The sequence below is a fragment of the Halyomorpha halys genome, unplaced genomic scaffold (assembly GCF_000696795.3).
Source record: "Halyomorpha halys isolate HHAL.00 unplaced genomic scaffold, Hhal_1.1 Scaffold1757.1, whole genome shotgun sequence".
NCBI classification, from domain to species: Eukaryota; Metazoa; Arthropoda; class Insecta; order Hemiptera; family Pentatomidae; genus Halyomorpha; species Halyomorpha halys.
In genome coordinates this window covers 133,453-151,791 of record NW_027111483.1, presented here as the reverse complement: position 1 = coordinate 151,791, position 18,339 = coordinate 133,453, and the positions used below count along the sequence as shown (strand labels likewise).

Here is an 18,339-nt window from a genome sequence, read left to right as displayed (position 1 = left end):
CCACAGTGATGGTGATAGTGACTGCTGATAAATAGTCACTACCATTTTGTAAACTATATTTGTAGTAACAGGATTGTTGCACTGCAGGATTAGCTTGATAGTTGGTTGTGCATGTGTGACACCTAACTGACAGTGAGTGTATAGACAGAGGCCTTGACAGTGACATATTGCAATTTATGAACAAGCTCTGTCATACTCTCTCTGTGTTATGGGCTTAACGGACAGCCATTTACTTCTGCTTTTAATTAAATAAAGGTCATAAACTGGGAATGACAAAGATGATTTTGGAGTGAAAAAACATTTTTTTATGATTTTTGGCATGTCTAATTTAAAAACTCTCTTGATGCCTTAACTGGTGAAATCTGCCCTTTATTGCCAATCGCAGAACTAAATGATTTTTTGACCTTAACTTATTTAATTTTCCTAAATGAAGATACTAAAAATACAAGGAAGTAATGAGTGGTAAATTAAATAATTTTTTTTCTCATACATTTTGATGGCAATTCATTATTTTGAAAATAATAAATGTTAAAAAGAAAAATTCAAGAAATTTCAAAATTTTTATGGGCAAACTTAGCACAAATTGTTTTCTTCCGACATTTTTTTAAGGATTGAGATATAACTCAACATGGCCTCAAGGCTGTACTGAATTGTCAGCTTTAAATAAAAAACAAAAACTAATCATTTTATTTTAATGTCAAATTTTATAATTCGCAATATAATTTATAATTCCTCATTGACATAAAATGATCGGTGTTATTTAAAATTGAAGCAGTTAGTATAAAACAACGGTGTTGCAATATTAAATGTTTTGTTTATAACATTATTAAAAACTATTTATATCACATTTGAGTTTTTTTTACTTATATTTTATAAATGACTGGATTCAAGTAAATTAATTATTTTTATCAAAACTAAGCTCAGAAATATTATTTGAAAAATAAAATTAGACCTAGGCAGCAATCGGTCTTAACAAATCTTGACCAATCAAGCAGCAACCAGCATCAATTTAAAACTTTTAATCCTGGGAATTTTTATCATTTTTATTCTAAACTGTACAACTGTTAAGGATTGTACTTCTGGAATTATTTCAGTTTTTACAATTTGTGCACTTAAAGAACTTTGGTTCAGACTGGCCAAATTTTGTATTTTCAACAAATTAGTAGTTATTTTGAAATCAGTTTAAATGACTCAATTAAAAGCTAAAGTGGTTGGGATATATATAACAAATGGAAATCATAATTTTAAATGGTATAGTTGATCTTTCCTTAAATATTAAATAAAAAATTATTATCAGTAATGGTTTAATAGTGTTTGTTTCCTTATTATGAAAGCATCAATTAATGTGATAACCTAAGTGTAAGTAAAAAGTTTGAATAATATATTTGAGTAAATTAGTTACAAATATGGCCATGTCCACTTAGCAATAATTTTCAAAACATATAAACAAAAAAAAAACTCACCACAACTGAAATAAAATATAAAACACTCAATGAAGGTTCAGTGAAGTTTTTTGTGCTCATGGACCTGACTATATTTGAAACTAGGCGCTTGTGATGCTTGAATGAAGCATTTTTTGGGAAAGGAGAAACGTGCTTGAACCTTATATCCATTCTTCCTGAATGTAAGAAACTACCTAATGACAAAATGTCTCAACTAATTTTGTGAAAAAAATGGACCTGATCATGTTTTAACCTGAGCTACTCCTTTGTCTTTGTTTGCAAGATTATAAATCAACAGTACTCGTAAAAAAAAATAATATGACAGAAAAAACTTAGTGAAAATGATAAGAAAGGTTCCAGATAATTCCTAAATTCAAATGGAATTGTACATTTAATTGAAATTTTATAAAGTAAATATATTTTTCATGGAGTTCACACAGTTTACACTTTTTTTTAATAATATAAAAAATACATTTTAAATATTTACTTACCTTACCTCTTTGAACGTGCATTATATGATAATTATATTACATATCGCCATTTAAACTTTTTTGTACCATACTATTTTACACCAACAAGAGGAGTTAGAAACAGATTCCAGATACATAAAAATCATTTAACTATTATTTCACTAACTATTTCTTTGTTGGTCAGTTTTTATCAACTGTGGGTTCTTCTTCATAACCAGTAGATGTTCCATGTCTCCCTTTAACTGCTAACGTCACAGGAGTTTCACCTATCATCCGTTCTAAGCCAAACCATGTTTTTTCCTGTTTTCCTCTATAACATAAGTATAAATACTAAATATTTTAACAATATTGAATATAATTTATGATACAACTAGAATTATAAGATATTAGTTTATGATTTTGTATAATTATTATTATTTGCTTAAGAAAAAAAAGTTTTGTAATCATGAATAAATGATAGGTATAAATGGAAGAAATGAACAAACTAGTTATATTAAAATTCCTCTGTAGATATAGAATGAGAATAGGACAGTCTGAATTATAGTTTTAAATATAGTTAATTTTATTGAGATTTTCTATCAGATAAACATTGACATAGCTTTGTCAGAAATAGAGCTTTGTATGGTATAAACACAAAAGTTAGTTTATAGTAGCGAAAACAAAACGTTAATGGCAAATATATAAAGCTTTGACCATTGTTACATATTTGTATGTGTTTGTGTGTATAGATATATATAAATACACACATATATAATTTTTTTGTAAGAGAAAATTAAACAAATTAACAGTTAAAAATCCACTGGAATTTTTTTTGGTTCAAAGATAATAGCAGTGACTATTTAATTTTGGCATTTTCCAACTAAATAAATCTAATAAATAAAATTTTATTTTCACATACAACCAATTAACTAGATAGTAGTTAGTCATAACTCTAGATACTTTTTAAAAGAAATTTAACAAGAAGGAATTAGTTATCCATGGCACATAATAAAACAAAGCATACTAATATTTTCAAGAATAGGATTAATTTCTCACCCAATTTTTTGTGATGATGAAGCTAATGCTTTTTCTTGGTTAATTGCCAGTTCAGTGGAATCCCCTGCACTGTCATTACTCAATTTATTCATTTTGCCAGTGATTAAAGAAACATCGGATGTGACTTCAATTTCTTTTACTGGAATGTAATTTTGTCCTCCTAAAGCAAATACTTTTTTCTTACTTTATACTTTTTTCTTACTTTATACTTCCTACTTTAAAATTTTTTTATAAAATATTAACATAAAAATAATTGCTTATTTAATCACCTAAACATTTGATAAGACATATAAAAATATCAGAAATATATATAGGTTTAAAAAATGTATGTCAATCATAAAGGCCAGTTTAACTTAAATAACCATTTTCCCCCCATAACCCTCTGTTTTATTTTCTGAAAATTGTATTTCCTCCAAATTATACTCTTTCTGCAGATTTCAAAGGAGTATATAATTATCTATAATACAAGGACAATAATAGGTATCAGTATAAGCAGGTAAATAATTGATCTTTCATTTGAGAATAAAATATATAGTTTTTGAATTATTGATGTAACAAGAAAATTAATTGATGAGTAAGAAAAAGTAATTGACAGTACTCATAATATCGAGACTAGACCATTTTTACACCAGTCCCCAAATTTCCTCTGAATTGGATAAGGCGTTTTCAAGATATAGTTGTATCAAGGAAAATATGTTTGAACATATATAAGAAAAAAAGTTCAACTAAGAAGTATGGAACATTAACAAAATTATAAATAAATTTAACATTCACTCACCTGATTAACCATTACTCATAGTTTAAGAAATTGATTGATCCGAAAAGTTAGGAGGATAATCTCAGAATGACAGTATAAAGGATTAAACAATTCAAAATAATAAATTTATTTTACCTAGAATCAAATCTCTGAAATCCCTGGTCAAAGTATCATCCCAAGTTCTGCTATTATTCAAAGCCAACTCAACCTCTAGAAGACCAACAACTGGTTGTATTAATTCTCTTCTACTTGGTAATTCTAATTCAGTACACCCCACAACAACAAAAACTTCCATCTACAAAATGTTTATTATCTATATAAATCTAAAAAAAAATTATTTTCAAAGTTATGTACATTTAAAAACATTTTATGGCTAAAATGAAAGTAAATGAAAAACTCACTTTCATAATGTTTACTATAATAATCAAACCAATTAATATAGAATAAACTTCACTTTTATTGGCTTTTAGTTGAGGAAAAGGGTTAAATTTTACTTATTCAATAATTAAAATAAATTTTGATAAATAAAATGACTTTATAGAACCAAAATCAAAAGAAGAAAGTAGTCACCACTAATGAATTACTTATTTTTACTTTTTTTGAAAAATGTTAATACAGAACAAATTCATTTAAAAAGAGGATATGGAAGTATGATAGGTAATAAATATCCAGAAATTGATATGAATTGAAAAAAGTGCCTAAGTTTAGGTAGTCAATCAAATAAATTATTACATACAAATAATATAAAATAATTATTGTAAATTATAAATTAATTAATCACCTAATTTAATTATTAAGTCAGTAGTCCATATGATTATATAGAAAGAAAACAAAAATAAATTTAAAATGGTTACAGGTGCCATAAACTGCTCACTATATTCACATTCATACTGGGAGAGTTGCGCTACATTGTGTGAGGATCCCATTTTGGATGGAAATCAAAAATACTAAAATTAAACAAACAACATTGTTTACCATGTTGCAAAGTTGCCACAACGCAACAGAGATGTATCCTGTACACAACTCCGTGACAAAAAAACTCAAGAGCATACTAGGCTTAAGAAATAATATCATTGGATATCATACTTCATTAATTATTTACAATACATAAAGTAACTTTATTTGTGTAAATAGGATTGTCTTAACAATGGCCTAATATTAAGATTGATTCAAAGAAATCATTAATGGAAGTTGCTATAAATGAACACATGATTTACACTCTATTGTTTATTAAATTTTTGTTTATTCAAAAATCATGAAAATCAAAAAGTATGAAATTACAGTGAAAAGGAGTTGTGTTCAGTGTGACATGGGGGAAGAAGATGGTCTAACTGGATGATATAATATGAGGACAGCCTCAAGGAAAGAGTTAATTATATTCTTTAAATATCAAAGACTTAGGTTTACCATGATTGAATTTTTGATCAGTTAAGGTATATAATTGACTAAAAAATATAGCCATGATAAATGCAAAATAGATTACAGTAAATAACCTCTGGAAAATTTGTGAGTTTAGCGATTGTTGGCTTCCCAACTGAAATAACATATACTTTCTTGTTCCATTTCTTGGCTAACATTTTGACATGGTCTATTGCTTCAAGATATCCCTTCATTGTGAGGGTTACTACAACCACTGTTAATGATTCTGCAGCTTTTATTTCTTCAACCAGATAGGAAATGTGTTTGTAGGCATTTAAAATATTATATTTTTCTACTCCACTTTTGAAACTACAATTCCAAATTTCAGCACCTATAATTATACTTTAAATATAAATAGTTGGTAATAAACTTCATAGATAGTTATATGTAAAGAAACTATGGTAACAGTTCCTAAGTACTATTCCAACATGGTGGGTGGGTGTGTACTCACTTATACACAATGTTATATTGTTAATTGTAACCTGCATTATTGTAATTACTGCTTCAATTGGACCACAATTGTAGACAAATGCTTGCTAAAGAGACAAACAAATCCTAATGGATCCTTTTCACTTTAGGTTAAGAAAGGAATATGAATCACTATTTTATCTAAGGTTATAACCGATAACAATTGTTAACCGTTTTCTAATTATGTATAGGTGAGGTATATCCTCACTCTATATGCTGCAATAGTGCTTCAGAACTAGTACCAATACTATTACTTTAGCAATGTTTATAAAATAAATATATTACTATGATACAAATTTTCTGTATTTTACTCTCTGCTAGAGTAATTTATGAACAAAAACAACTATGTTTATACATTTTTCTCATTCCCTATACATTAAGTTATTTTAAATCAGTTTAAATAAATGTTAAAACATTTTTGTAAAATTTGTGAAATGTTGGGTTTTAAGCTTGAAACTCAGAAAAATTCAGCCTATTGTAATAAAAAAGGCTGTTATGCCATAAATACTATTCAAGAAATTAATTAGTAGAAGGGAAATTTCTACACAGATCAGAAAACTATAGTTTGCAAAATTTAAAGATGGAAACAATAAAATAGAGCCTTGAATGCATTACTTTGTTGGTCCAAGAATGACTTTCAGAGATAGAAAATGGTAATGGATATTTTGAAGAATAGCCTTAAAAGGCGAGTAAACTATACATTTCTTAAATAAAGATAAAAAAACACAAATGTTTACACCTTAGTAGTGTAAAAAATATAATAATTTGATTTAAGTCGAAAGTTTGAAACCCTAAACAAATAACTGAACCTGATTTCATGAGTTATTCCACAGTCTTCCTTATAACATTAACAGAAAAATATCAGATAAAATAGCAAAAAAAAATTAATAAACTTTTATTTATTTATATAAAATATATTATCAAGATATAATTGGAAGATTCTCCTCCAAAAAACTTCAAGTCTCACAAAATACCAATAAATAATTAACCACTCATTCTTTAGGGTCTAATAAGTACATATAATGAGAACAGTATTCTTCAACGGAGTGAAATGTATTATTTATTTTTAGTTTTAACTTGTGTCAGATTTGTTTTAACCACTTCTAAAATCCCCTAAAATTATTAAAATAAAAATGATTTGATGGAAGGACCATATTATTATAATTTATGGCATTGGAGACATAAAATAAATGTAGTTTCAGGTTGTTTTATTTTTTCTCAGCTCTTACAGTCCATTGGATAAGAGGATAGCATATATCTTGATTTTTTAAAATTTAGAATTACCAAAAAAAAATTAATCAAACTTGTTGAGGATGCACTGTAGACTCTCATTTGTAGAGAAAAGGGAGCTGATGATAGATCTTGTGTTTAAACAAGGTTTAAGAACAGCAGAATATAGAGAATGATCACCCTGTACTATTTAATTAATGAACAATCAAATTAAGCCTTTCATAATATCTTATTTTCTACTTAATTCACAGAAACAGAGATGTGCTCGTTAAAGTTTCAAATTAACAAAAATAACTTCTAAAATTTGTTTGAAGCAGACCTTGAATTTTAATTTTTATAAATATTCCACAAATGTTGATTAACATTGTCATGTAATTGTCAACAATAATTTGATAAGGCTAAGTAATAATAATAACCTCAATGTATATGTAATAGTTCCAAGCCCATTTTCAAAATTTTGGCAAACTCCAAAAAAAAAGTTTTTAAAACATGTTTTGATATCACTTATCTTGAAGTGACAATTTTTTTTATTTCCCACATATTGTGTTGATTTTATTGGCTTCTCAGGTGTCTTTGATCAATAAATGGGCTTTGAATATTATGAGTTGAATGAACAGAAATCCACAAGGAATATAACATCAAAGTGTCAAAATTGAACAAAATGGAAACTTTATAGTTTCTTTGTAAATAATAAATCTAAAAATAGAACATTTATGTTTAATACCTTTGAATAGATATAAAAAATTCTTAAAACAGGCATCAGTTTTGTCACCAATGTATATCAAATTCTTTGGTGTAACTTCTGGTAAGCAGTATCCACGGGAAAATCTCACCTGCAAATAAGGCACTGTAAAACAATTGGTTTAAAAAGTACAAAAATGTTATTTGCTAATAAAATGAAGATGTTACTTCGGAATGTTCTCCAGTTTCTTTCACTTTACAATGAGTTGAACAATCTTTATTATGTTTGCTACCTAACAGAATTTCTGGTATTATAGCCTCTTTTTCCAAAAAACATGCCTGTATTTCACCTAAAATATTAGAAAAGCAGATCAAAGGTCAAATTTGAGAAATATATTTTTGATGCGCGGTCATAAGGGCTTAAGTCACTTTTTGAGCATTTGGAGATTATGTTGTATTATAGCACCAAATCAGAACTACCGATTCGTAATAAGGTCTTTATGCGTCAGATAGACTTATTACTATATTGTTTTATAAAAATAGCTATTACATAAATATCAATAATTAGATTTTACGTAATGTTTTGAACTTTGTTTTTGCCCTCCTAAAAAATCCGTATTTCCAACTTAACCCTTATGACCAAGCATCAAAGATATATTATCTATCTTCTGCATGGAAGGACTTTTTTATGGCTTAACATACCTTAAAGGACAATTTTTTTTATTTCCTACACTATCCTGCCAGATAGGTAATAAAGGTATAAAAAAAACTAAAAATACTTAAACCACTATAACTTTGTTTAATAGATATTATTTTACAGCATCATTATATTATCACTATTCTAAATTAAAAATTCTACCTTAAAGAAATATTTGAGGTTGGACTACTAAGAAAGTATAACAACTAATGTATATTGAAAAGATCTTAAGAAAACAAACATGATTTTTATTCAGTCGGAATTAACAAGTTAAAATCTCATATTTTATACTAAATATTTTAGATTTAATAAGTCAAAATTATGTTTATCCAATTCAAATACCACACAACCCTTTCCCTCGAAAAAGTATAATAAATGAAAAAAATATAATAATTAATCATTGGGTTACAAAAAAAAAGAAAACTCTGATTCATAAAAAGGCACACTAAAATAACTATTTACCTCTCCGCTTTTGCTTATGTTTATTTATTCAGTTAGCTTAAAAAATGCATAAAATCTTGTTTACAGAAAATTATATTAAAAGAAAATTCAGTATTCATTACAGAAGTGACAAACGAATATTTGAGGAATTGTATGCTATTTGAATGTTATCATGGTAACAATTCAAAGTACTGCAACCCGAAACATTTGTTCTAATGTAACAGAGTTTGAAATGTTTTGCATCAGTGACTTTAGTCTTTCATACTCCTTTCGATTAGATGGACTGGAATTGTAAAATATGAAAATTTCTAAAACAAGAAGTTTATTGAAAAGCAAACTTTAAGGAAATAGGCTCAAAATTCTCCATTTACATGAAACCATTGGAAATAATCTGCATGAATTTGAAAACAATAAGGGAAGGAAAAGGTGTCATTTTTATCGTATTCAGACCAAAATTTATTTACAACCCAAAATTATAAATTAAATAAGTTAGTGGCATCATTACCTAACAAATGATGGTAACCAACATCATAAATGACTACTATAGAACCATTCATTTCAGAAATGAGTGATCTAAGTGCACTGAAGTCCATTTTTCTCTTTGGAAAAATATTAAGAACAGGTATCTGCGGTGATGAAGTAAGACAAGAATGACCAAAATGGATGATAGCATCTCCGCCAATATGTTGTGCTGCAATTTCATCCACACAACAACTGAAACATGTTAGGTAATTTAAACAAGTCAGAAGAAATGTCTAAATATAACATGGTTTACAATTTAAATGGGACAATAAATCATAAAAATAAACACATAAGCAGCGTTAACTTACATAACATACAATATTACGTAGACTTAAAAATTGAAAAGTTAAAAAAAAATTTCCCTGAGAGCTAATCATGGTATTATCTTTTTTTTCTTTTTCTTTTTTTTTTTTATACCCCTCCCTTGCCATTTCTGGTATACAGGGGTGCGGGAGAAGTGGGGTAGCGTGCTGTGGATTGCGCATGCCACTGCTCCCAAGGATCACCAATTCTTTTTTTTATTTCCTTTATTCTTTTATTAAATTTTTTACTGTCGTGCATCCCAGCACTAGGTTTAGCACCTAACTGATGGAGCTGCACCACTACATCCGTTCGGTAGGTCCTCCTGGTGCACATCCGTCTGGGTGCCTCCTGCAGTTACCAGGATGGTCCAGCCCTCCTGGTCTCAGTCTGGATCAGCTTCCTCCTCTTCTGGTGGCTCGCCGATGTTGGGTGGTCAAGTCCTTCCCATTGTGAAATGAGTTGGGCCCACCACCTCCTTCCACCCATAAATGAACTCACTGAAGAAGGGATAATTCTCTTCTTCAATCAAACAGGGAAAGTTCAACTCGGCGAGGGCGAAAATCCCGGTCTCCCACGACAGCCTGTCTCGGTGTCCTTCCATGGTGGAGCAATCTACTATTACATGTTCTGCTGTTTCAGGAACTCTGCATGTGGGGGACTGGGGGTCGATGTTCTTTCCAAAGCTCTGCAGCTTTCCCGAAACCCCCCATTGTCCTGTTAGGATCTGTGAGACCCAATAGTCTGGGAGGACCCATTTAGCCTTTAATCTAGAAAGGATGGTAGGGATGAATTTTTTCAAAGTAGTGCCCTTCTGGCTTGCTACCCACCATCCATTCCACTCCTGTATTGAGTCCTCCCGCAGTATTTTCTTCCATAATTTTGGAGTCTCACCGATCCTCTCTCGGAGCTCCTCCGGTAGTGCTTCTAGTCCCTGCCTCTTTACTTCATATTTAAGGACATCCTCCCTGAGGATGGGGACCAGGGGCATCGCTCCGGCCAGCACCTGCACCGCCTCATGTGACACCGTTCTATATGTCTTTGTTACCCTCAGCAGAGCCAATCTCTGTATGGTGGCCAGTCTTCTCTTCTGAGTCTGCGTGAGGTTTCGGCTCCACGCAGGAGATGCGTACATCCGAATACCCAAGATCACACCTTTATATATGGTCATCGTTGCAGGGTACCTGAGGCCCCAAAATACACCCCCTATCCTACCTAATCCATTGAGTGACAGTGTCATCTCGTCCTTTAGATACACAAGGTGAGAAGTTGCATCGAATCTTCTTCTTATTCTCACACCAAGATATGTCACCTCCTCACCCGGTCTAACCCTCTCTCCTTGGATATCCAGGTTGATAGGATGAGCCCTGTCTGTGGAGCCTCTTATGAGTATGGCCTGAGTCTTGGCTACTGCCATACTCAACTTCCTCTTCACGCACCACTCTCCTACAAGACTGGCACACCTCTTCGCTTCTGTCTTTAGTCTGGATCTGCTGTTCTTGGCCACGATGACTGCCAGGTCGTCGACGTAGGTCCCCTTGTCCTCTAGTTCCCCCAGCAACTCATCAAATATTAGCTTCCACAGAGCTGGTCCTAGGACTGAACCCTGCGGACATCCTCTTTTGATTTTTCTCTCGACCTCGTAGTAGTTACCCCTGATCCTGACACACCTGTTATTGAGGTAACTAACTACCTATGAGGGAGTATAGATTACTGGAGGTGTCGAGCTCTTGCAACCGCTGAAGTACACGGGGCCACTAAACGCTGTTGAAGGCAGAAGAGATGTCAAACATGAGTAATAAGACATATTTCTCCGCCCTCTCCTCCACGTCCCTACGCACTCTCAGCAGCGCATCCGTAGTTCCCTGCCACAGGTCGAGTCGAACTGCTGTGGATGACTTGCAGCACTTAGGATTGGTCTAAGGCTGTGGACGATCATGTGCTCCAGGACCTTACTAGCTACTGGGAGGAAGCATATTGGTCGATAGGATTTAGGCGTTTCTTTATCCTTACCACCTCCCTTGTAGAGCAACTCAAGTCTGCAATCCTCCACTTGTTTGGAAAGTACCCCTTATCCAAACACTTGTTAAATATATCCAACAACTCTTCCTCGATATAAGGGGCACTGTTCTTGAGGATTGCAGCATCTATGGTATCTAGTCCTGAAACCCTTCCGATCCTTTGTCCACGGCAAGACGAAGGTCCCATATCCCATGGTGGACATAGGTCGGTACCTGGTGGGTATAACGTGGAGCATCTAACCATTCCATCATGGTATTATCAAAACTCAATTATGATTAAATGGCATCTGATTCGAGTAAGATGGAATGGAACGTTCTACAAGAATCAAACACTATTGGAATATTACAATTACCTTAATTTTAATATTTGATTTTTTTTTCATGGAAAATAAAATTATAACTCTTAAAGATGTGAGAAAGCTGAGGAGCATCAGCTAAGTTTAGAAATATAAGCTGGAATATTGCCGACACAATCTATTAATATGGAGCTGGTTAAAGGTATTACTCTAAAAGATAACTGGAAGATATTAGATACCTCAATTTTTGTACCCATCTTCAAACAAAAAAAGTAATGAGGTGTTGATAGTTGACCGTAGATTAATGATTGGAGAAGTTTGTCGGAGGGTGCGGTCAACAAAGAACAACATAAATAAACAAAACCATATTTATTTATTTTATGCCGACGTTTCGACCTGAGTTTCAGGTCTTCATCAGGGGTTGTGGCGTAGAAGGTAGGCTTACAACTGTGTAAATGTCGGCATAAAATAAATAAATATGGTTTTGTCTATTTATGTTGTTCTTTGCTGACCGCACCCCCCCCCCCGACAAACTTCTCCAATCATAAAAAAAGTAATGTTTATTACATAGTTGGTGCAAACTACCTCAACTAGCCTACCCCACAACTAATGATAAATATTTTATTAGAATAACATTTAAAAGATCCATCAATGGCAAAAAGCTCTTAGCTTTAAAAGAAACAAGTGGTTTCCTTTTAATATTTCGAATCAATACTACAGAAATGGGATAGGCATTTCAAAAATCTGCTAAATGAAGTGGTAGGCAAGAAGTGGAGGATATAATCAGCACAATTTAGCTTTATACGATGAAATAGATACTAGACCAGATTAAAAAATTATAAAATTATTAGTTTTGATGGATTCAGTGCTGAACTGCAAGAAGGATCTTAGGGAACTGCTTATACCACTCGACATACATCAGTGACCATGGTTGAACTATGCTGTTTTTCCACTTCAAAATAATGATGACTTTGTATCCGAGTGTGTTGAGTCGTTACCAGAATGAAAACTTGATCCACTATTGATGGAATAGGTTGGTTTCCAATATGATACTAGGTGGGGGAGGGAGGAGTAAAAGAATATTAGGCTGGAAGGAATCAATGTAAAATCTAACCTGGAAACAAGACAGAACCAACACTAAATACCACAAAGCACGGAGGCACTTCTCTATAAACAATAAGTTATATTTTTTGTGATTAAGATAAGATTTTTTCTAGTTTAATAAAAAAACTAATCCAAAAGAGGATAAAGTTTTAAACTTTCAAAAATTAAAAATTTTAAAATAGATATGAAAAATTCCAGAAACATCATCTAACTTTTTCCCTAAGTAGAACAGGGAAGTCCACACAAGAATGAAAATTGGTTATAGGTTAGAAATCTCTTTTCCTGGCCCTACATGTGAATAAGAATGTACTAAACCCAATAAGATCCTCTGTCATAATAGTCATTTCAAAATATATGGACATCATAAGTCTACTTACTCCAAGGTCGATGGACGGTTCACTTTCTCTCCTTTAAAATGATAAATAGAGGATCAATGTGGTTTTGATTTTCATAATTCAGTTTTTAAATTTGTTGTTATACTTAACATTCTCCAAATCAGATTATTTTCACTAAGCTTTAAGGAGTAGAAAATATTTTTTATTATTCATATATTTTTTTTTTTCTTCAATAGGAAACTGAATTGATCCTGTATATCCATATATTCTAGAGAATCCAAGCAGGGGTGTACACCTTTTATTTTTCTTGATAATTTCCTACATAGAAATAGGCCAGGCATCTTTTTTATTGTTTTTAATTAAAAAGGTAAATTATATTTTAAAATTCATATTATTTAAACTAAACTTTATTAGGTCAAAATTTTCAATTAGGTGTATAGAATTCATCTTGACACACAGGTCAATTACTGAAATTTTCAGTAGTAGTCACCTTCTCAAAATTCCGTGATCCGTCAGTGCATGCATGAAGTATAACATATTAGTTCTGCAGAAATTCGGACTTAAACTAAAAAATGTTAGAGTTACATCTATTAATTAGTAAGATAAAACAAATAAAGGTACCCCTTAAAATATTCTTTGGCACCAGGCTCAATATAACTTTGGCTAATTTATGTCTTAACTTTCAATGACCTAAGCAATAATTTTTGTACACTTAATTAAAATAAATGTTTATAAAAATGTAATAATTTAATGGAAGATTATTGATTGACCGTGTGTAAAGATGAAAGGAATATGGTCCGGGTGCGGTCAAGAAAAACTCAAATAGTAGAAATATACTAATTTAATGAGCCAACGTTTCGCCCCACGTTGCAGGGCTTCTTCAGGGCTATTTTGACGGCAGTCAAAACTAAAAAGTTAGTTTTTAGTTTTGACTGCCGTCAAAATAGCCCTGAAGAAGCCCTGCAACGTGGGGCGAAACGTTGCCTCATTAAATTAGTATATTTCTACTATTTGAGTTTTTCTTGACCGCACCCGGACCATATTCCTTTCATCGTAATAATTTAAGTATGCTTAATTAGATTTATAAAAATATATGCCAATACTCAAGCTAATCAGCTTAATATAAAACTAAGGATTAAGATAGTGAGATAGTGATTGAATCACTCTTCATTCACTTACAACTATAAAACATGAAGAAATAGTTGAGTATAACTAATGAAGTGCCATGGGTCATAAAATCATATAAAAGGAGTGAATAAAATTTACATTTTATTAGAAAAAATTAATATAATAAATTAAATTCAGTGAGGTAAACTTGAGAAATCTTCTAGGATATATTTGAGACAGTGAGATAAATATGAGGCTAAATGTGGTTCTAAAATTGTTTTAAACCTGCTTCTAATTTTATTTTTTCTTCTACAAAAATTAATAAAACAATACTATAAATGACATCTCATTTTTGCCCAAAATGTCTAAATACTACCCCTGCTTAAAAGATTTTACTTGTGCAAACAAAAATGTATGCATCTCATTTTTGATCATGCATGCTCATATTTTTGTTTACAACAAAGGTACGATAAAAATGAGACACAATATACAATTTTTTTATTCTTTAGAAAAAATAAATTAATATGGTAAAAACTTTTGTGTCATTTTGGTTACTTTACATAATTTCCAAAAGAAAAACGTTAATTGATCAATAAAGTCAGTTATTTATACTTGTTGTGATCATAAATTGAAGATTTTAAAAGCTCTTTATAATACCCAACAGATTCAGTGTCACTATTAGAAAAATATTTTTCAATCAATTAAAATTGTATACAACTTTACCAAAAAAAAAAAAATCGAGCAATGAAGTCTTGGTAGGTATTTATGAGGATATAAATCACCGCCTGTTCCAATTTTCCACATATAAATTAATATTATACCAATTATATACTCTTTCATAAAAAATAATGCAATGAGTTCATAATAATATAAAAATTGCTGTAAAATGATGGTCAAGTTCTCTAAAATACGAGTAATCCAAAACATTTACATCACTCATATATAAATGATTGCAGCAAAAAGAAACTTAGTTTCCAAAAATGTAAAATAAAATCATGAGGAGGACAAGATGGTGTAATTAAAATCAGATAATTACTTTAATTTCATTCACTGAAAAAAAAAAAGACGGACCAATAAACACGATTAAGCCATTAAACAGGGTCTTAAATGCGAGGTTCTTAAAAAAATAAAATAAGTATGATGAAACTGGAGTATTTTATTGATGGGATGTTCTTACCACATTTTTTAAATTAAATTCTTCTCATCATTGTTTGAAAAATCCATTAAAAAAAAATATTTCCTTCAATCAAACGACTTTTTTGAGGTCTCAAAACTTTCAATCACCATTAAAACTACCAGTAACAATGTCAGTTTTTTGTGAAAACCTCTTTTCTGTAAAATCAGGATATGTCCTTTGTATGGGGACAACCTTATAAAAATAAATGCAGTTCAAAAATTAATAGCTAATTCAATAGTTTGCTACAGGAAAATTTCCGAATATTGTGTGCTTATTGATATTGTCTAGTTCTTAGATAGCTATTATAGTTAGCTATTAGATTTTCTAATTATGATAGCTAATGAATTTATTATAAGTTGAATCAGTCTGGCAATATAATTTATAACTTCTAACATCTCTTTATTGTTAGTTTTACTAACTCAGTCAATGATAAAAGTTTTAGCTAACTTAATTACCTATTTGAATTCAGAATGGTTAGGTCATTGCAATTCGGTCCTTCTTTCGCACACATTCAGCATTCCATCTAATGTTGCTGGCTTAGTTCCTGTCCACCACTAAAAAAATGGGTTTTGGATCCGAAAGAAGGTTTTTGAGCAATTACATGCTGTTTTTCTATATGTTAATTACATTTTTTTTTTTTTTATGATTCAAGGAATCTACATTAAAAACAGAAAATTTTCATATAAAATATACTCATAATTTAGATGCGGAAAATGAATTCTTTTTAAGAATCACCCACATAAAGATTCTTAAACTCAAATTGTAATCAATAGAGCTTTCAAGATCTTTCCAACAAGTTAAAATGTTGCAATTGTCTATCATTAAATTATCTATTACCAAAACAATAATAATAATAATATTGATGGTAATATTTAAATCAAGAGGAGAAGGAATTTATAGAAATAATAAAACAATTTATCTTACCAAAATATATTTTCATTTATAAAAACAATCTGTACAAACAAAAACTTGGCTGCTTTAATACAAATACTTTAATACATTACTATGAAAAATAGTCTGCAGCCCGCGGCCTTCTTTTAACATTTAAATTAAGAAGATTATCAGTAGTTACCAAAGTAGCAGCTGGAGTAGGTGTCAAATGTGGCTTTGGAGATGCTCTGGGACTATAATATGCATTTAGTCTTTTATCACTACCAGTACGCTGTATTTGAGAAGAAGCTAATCTCCTAGCTGCTGGTGATAACATCTGTAGTCTGTCAGAATGAGGTCTTCCAGCAGGTGATGTCAGCTGTCTTCTTGCTGCTTCAATTGCTTTTTTTTTCCTATCCCGATGTCTTTCTCCAGCTTTATCAGCAAGTTTTAAGGCTAAACACTCGCGTTTTGGTGGTTCAGGCATATGAAATGATGGTACATGGGCTAAGGGTGTAGAGTCAAGTCGGAATGGAGTACCCTCAATTTCACCCCAAGTCATGAGTGGGGATTCATTTACTCCAGGAGCTGGAGAAGGAGTTTTGACAAAACTAAATCCATTTATTTTAGGTGTGCCAGCAACTACTATTTTTCCATCAACACCTATTTTCCCATCAAGTATCTTGGCCTGACTTTGGGCCAAGTCAAAAATTCTTTCTTTGTTTTCATTCTCATCAAAAGGATTGACTCGAAGCCTAGTATTTGTATGAACAATTTCTTGTTTTCGTTTAGCTATTTCGACTTTTTCTTCCGAAGTTAAATCAACACCATCAGGGACATACATTATATAATTCTTATCTTTATAATTCCACATATCCACTTCTAATGGTCTCACATTGGAGTCATTTTGAAGGGCGAGTCTATCTTTACTATTTTCAACAGCTGATTCTTCCTTAAATAGCCATGGATGTTTTTGTTTATGTTGCTCTTGATAATCCTTTATGATATCTTCAAAACTTTTGTTGTCTTCACTCGTATGTGATCCCAGGTATTGATCAAGAGACATTTTGGTTTTATTTGGTTCTGTTGTACCTTGTTCTTTGTTTTTGGTTTCTTTGTTTTCAATATCTTCACCACTGTCACTTCGACTTTTATTAATGGGTGTTTCAAATGTAGCAGGACTAGAATAAATCTCAGAATTAATGGCATATTTAGAACTCAACTGTCTTACTTTTAGAACATCATTTTCACTCTGAGCATCAAGATACTCATTCTGTGCCTTAAGCCTTCCCAGATCAGGAAAAAAATCTCGTTCAATTATTTTTCCCATTTCGTCTAAATATGTTTCTTCCTCTAATACTTTGGATTTCTTGAATTTCACTTTCTTTATGGGGGCAGTTGGTAACTTGAATACACTCTGATTATCAGCTTTAATTAATGACATGCTGGCACAGAAAATAATAGTTCAATTCACAAATAATTTCCTCAAAGGTGAAATATACCTTAAATTAATAATTACCTTCCATAAGTAGTATCACCAAGGATGTAGGTTTTATTAGATATCTGTTCTTCTATATGCAAAGCAACATCCACTGATTCTGACAAAAAGGTATCAGGAAATTGTAAGCAAACCTACATTAAACATACGTCGATTAGTTAATCAAAAAAGAAAACGAATTTCAATTCAAGATTTTCCTAACACAATACCTTTGAGTAACTATAAGTTTTAATCCAATCAACACAGTTCTGAATTTCAAATCTGTCCTTCAATGGAATATTGCGATCTTCGTCGTCATCTAATATAAAATCTTGTTCTACAACAGACATTTCAATCAAATCAAACTAACTTATTTAGATAGCCATTAAAAACACTAAAAACTTGCACTGTCGTGAACGTCGTAAATACTTGACAAAGTGATACAAATGAACTGTTGACTAGTAGGTACGAAAGTGTTCCATCTTGTTGT

At 31.1% G+C, this 18,339-nt stretch overlaps 1 protein-coding gene across 2 annotated transcripts; it reads right to left on the bottom strand.

The window, feature by feature from the left end:
* Positions 1-2,044: 2,044 nt before the first annotated feature.
* Positions 2,045-18,337, bottom strand: LOC106690554 (splicing factor ESS-2 homolog). Of its 2 annotated transcripts, XM_014436011.3 has the most exons (9): positions 18,080-18,337; positions 17,892-18,004; positions 9,146-9,354; positions 7,731-7,852; positions 7,546-7,654; positions 5,198-5,454; positions 3,840-3,999; positions 2,948-3,107; positions 2,045-2,222 (listed from the first exon to the last, which is right to left on the bottom strand). In XM_014436011.3, the coding sequence occupies exons 1-9, from the start codon at positions 18,197-18,199 to the stop codon at positions 2,093-2,095; spliced, it is 1,380 nt and encodes a 459-aa protein (XP_014291497.1). In that variant the 5' UTR covers positions 18,200-18,337; the 3' UTR covers positions 2,045-2,092. The 2 variants fall into 2 exon arrangements, with proteins under 2 accessions (XP_014291497.1, XP_014291496.1); XM_014436010.2 differs by lacking the exons at positions 2,045-2,222; positions 2,948-3,107; positions 3,840-3,999; ... (2 more) ...; positions 7,731-7,852; positions 9,146-9,354 and adding an exon at positions 16,423-17,817.
* Between the last annotated feature and the right edge of the window lie 2 nt (positions 18,338-18,339).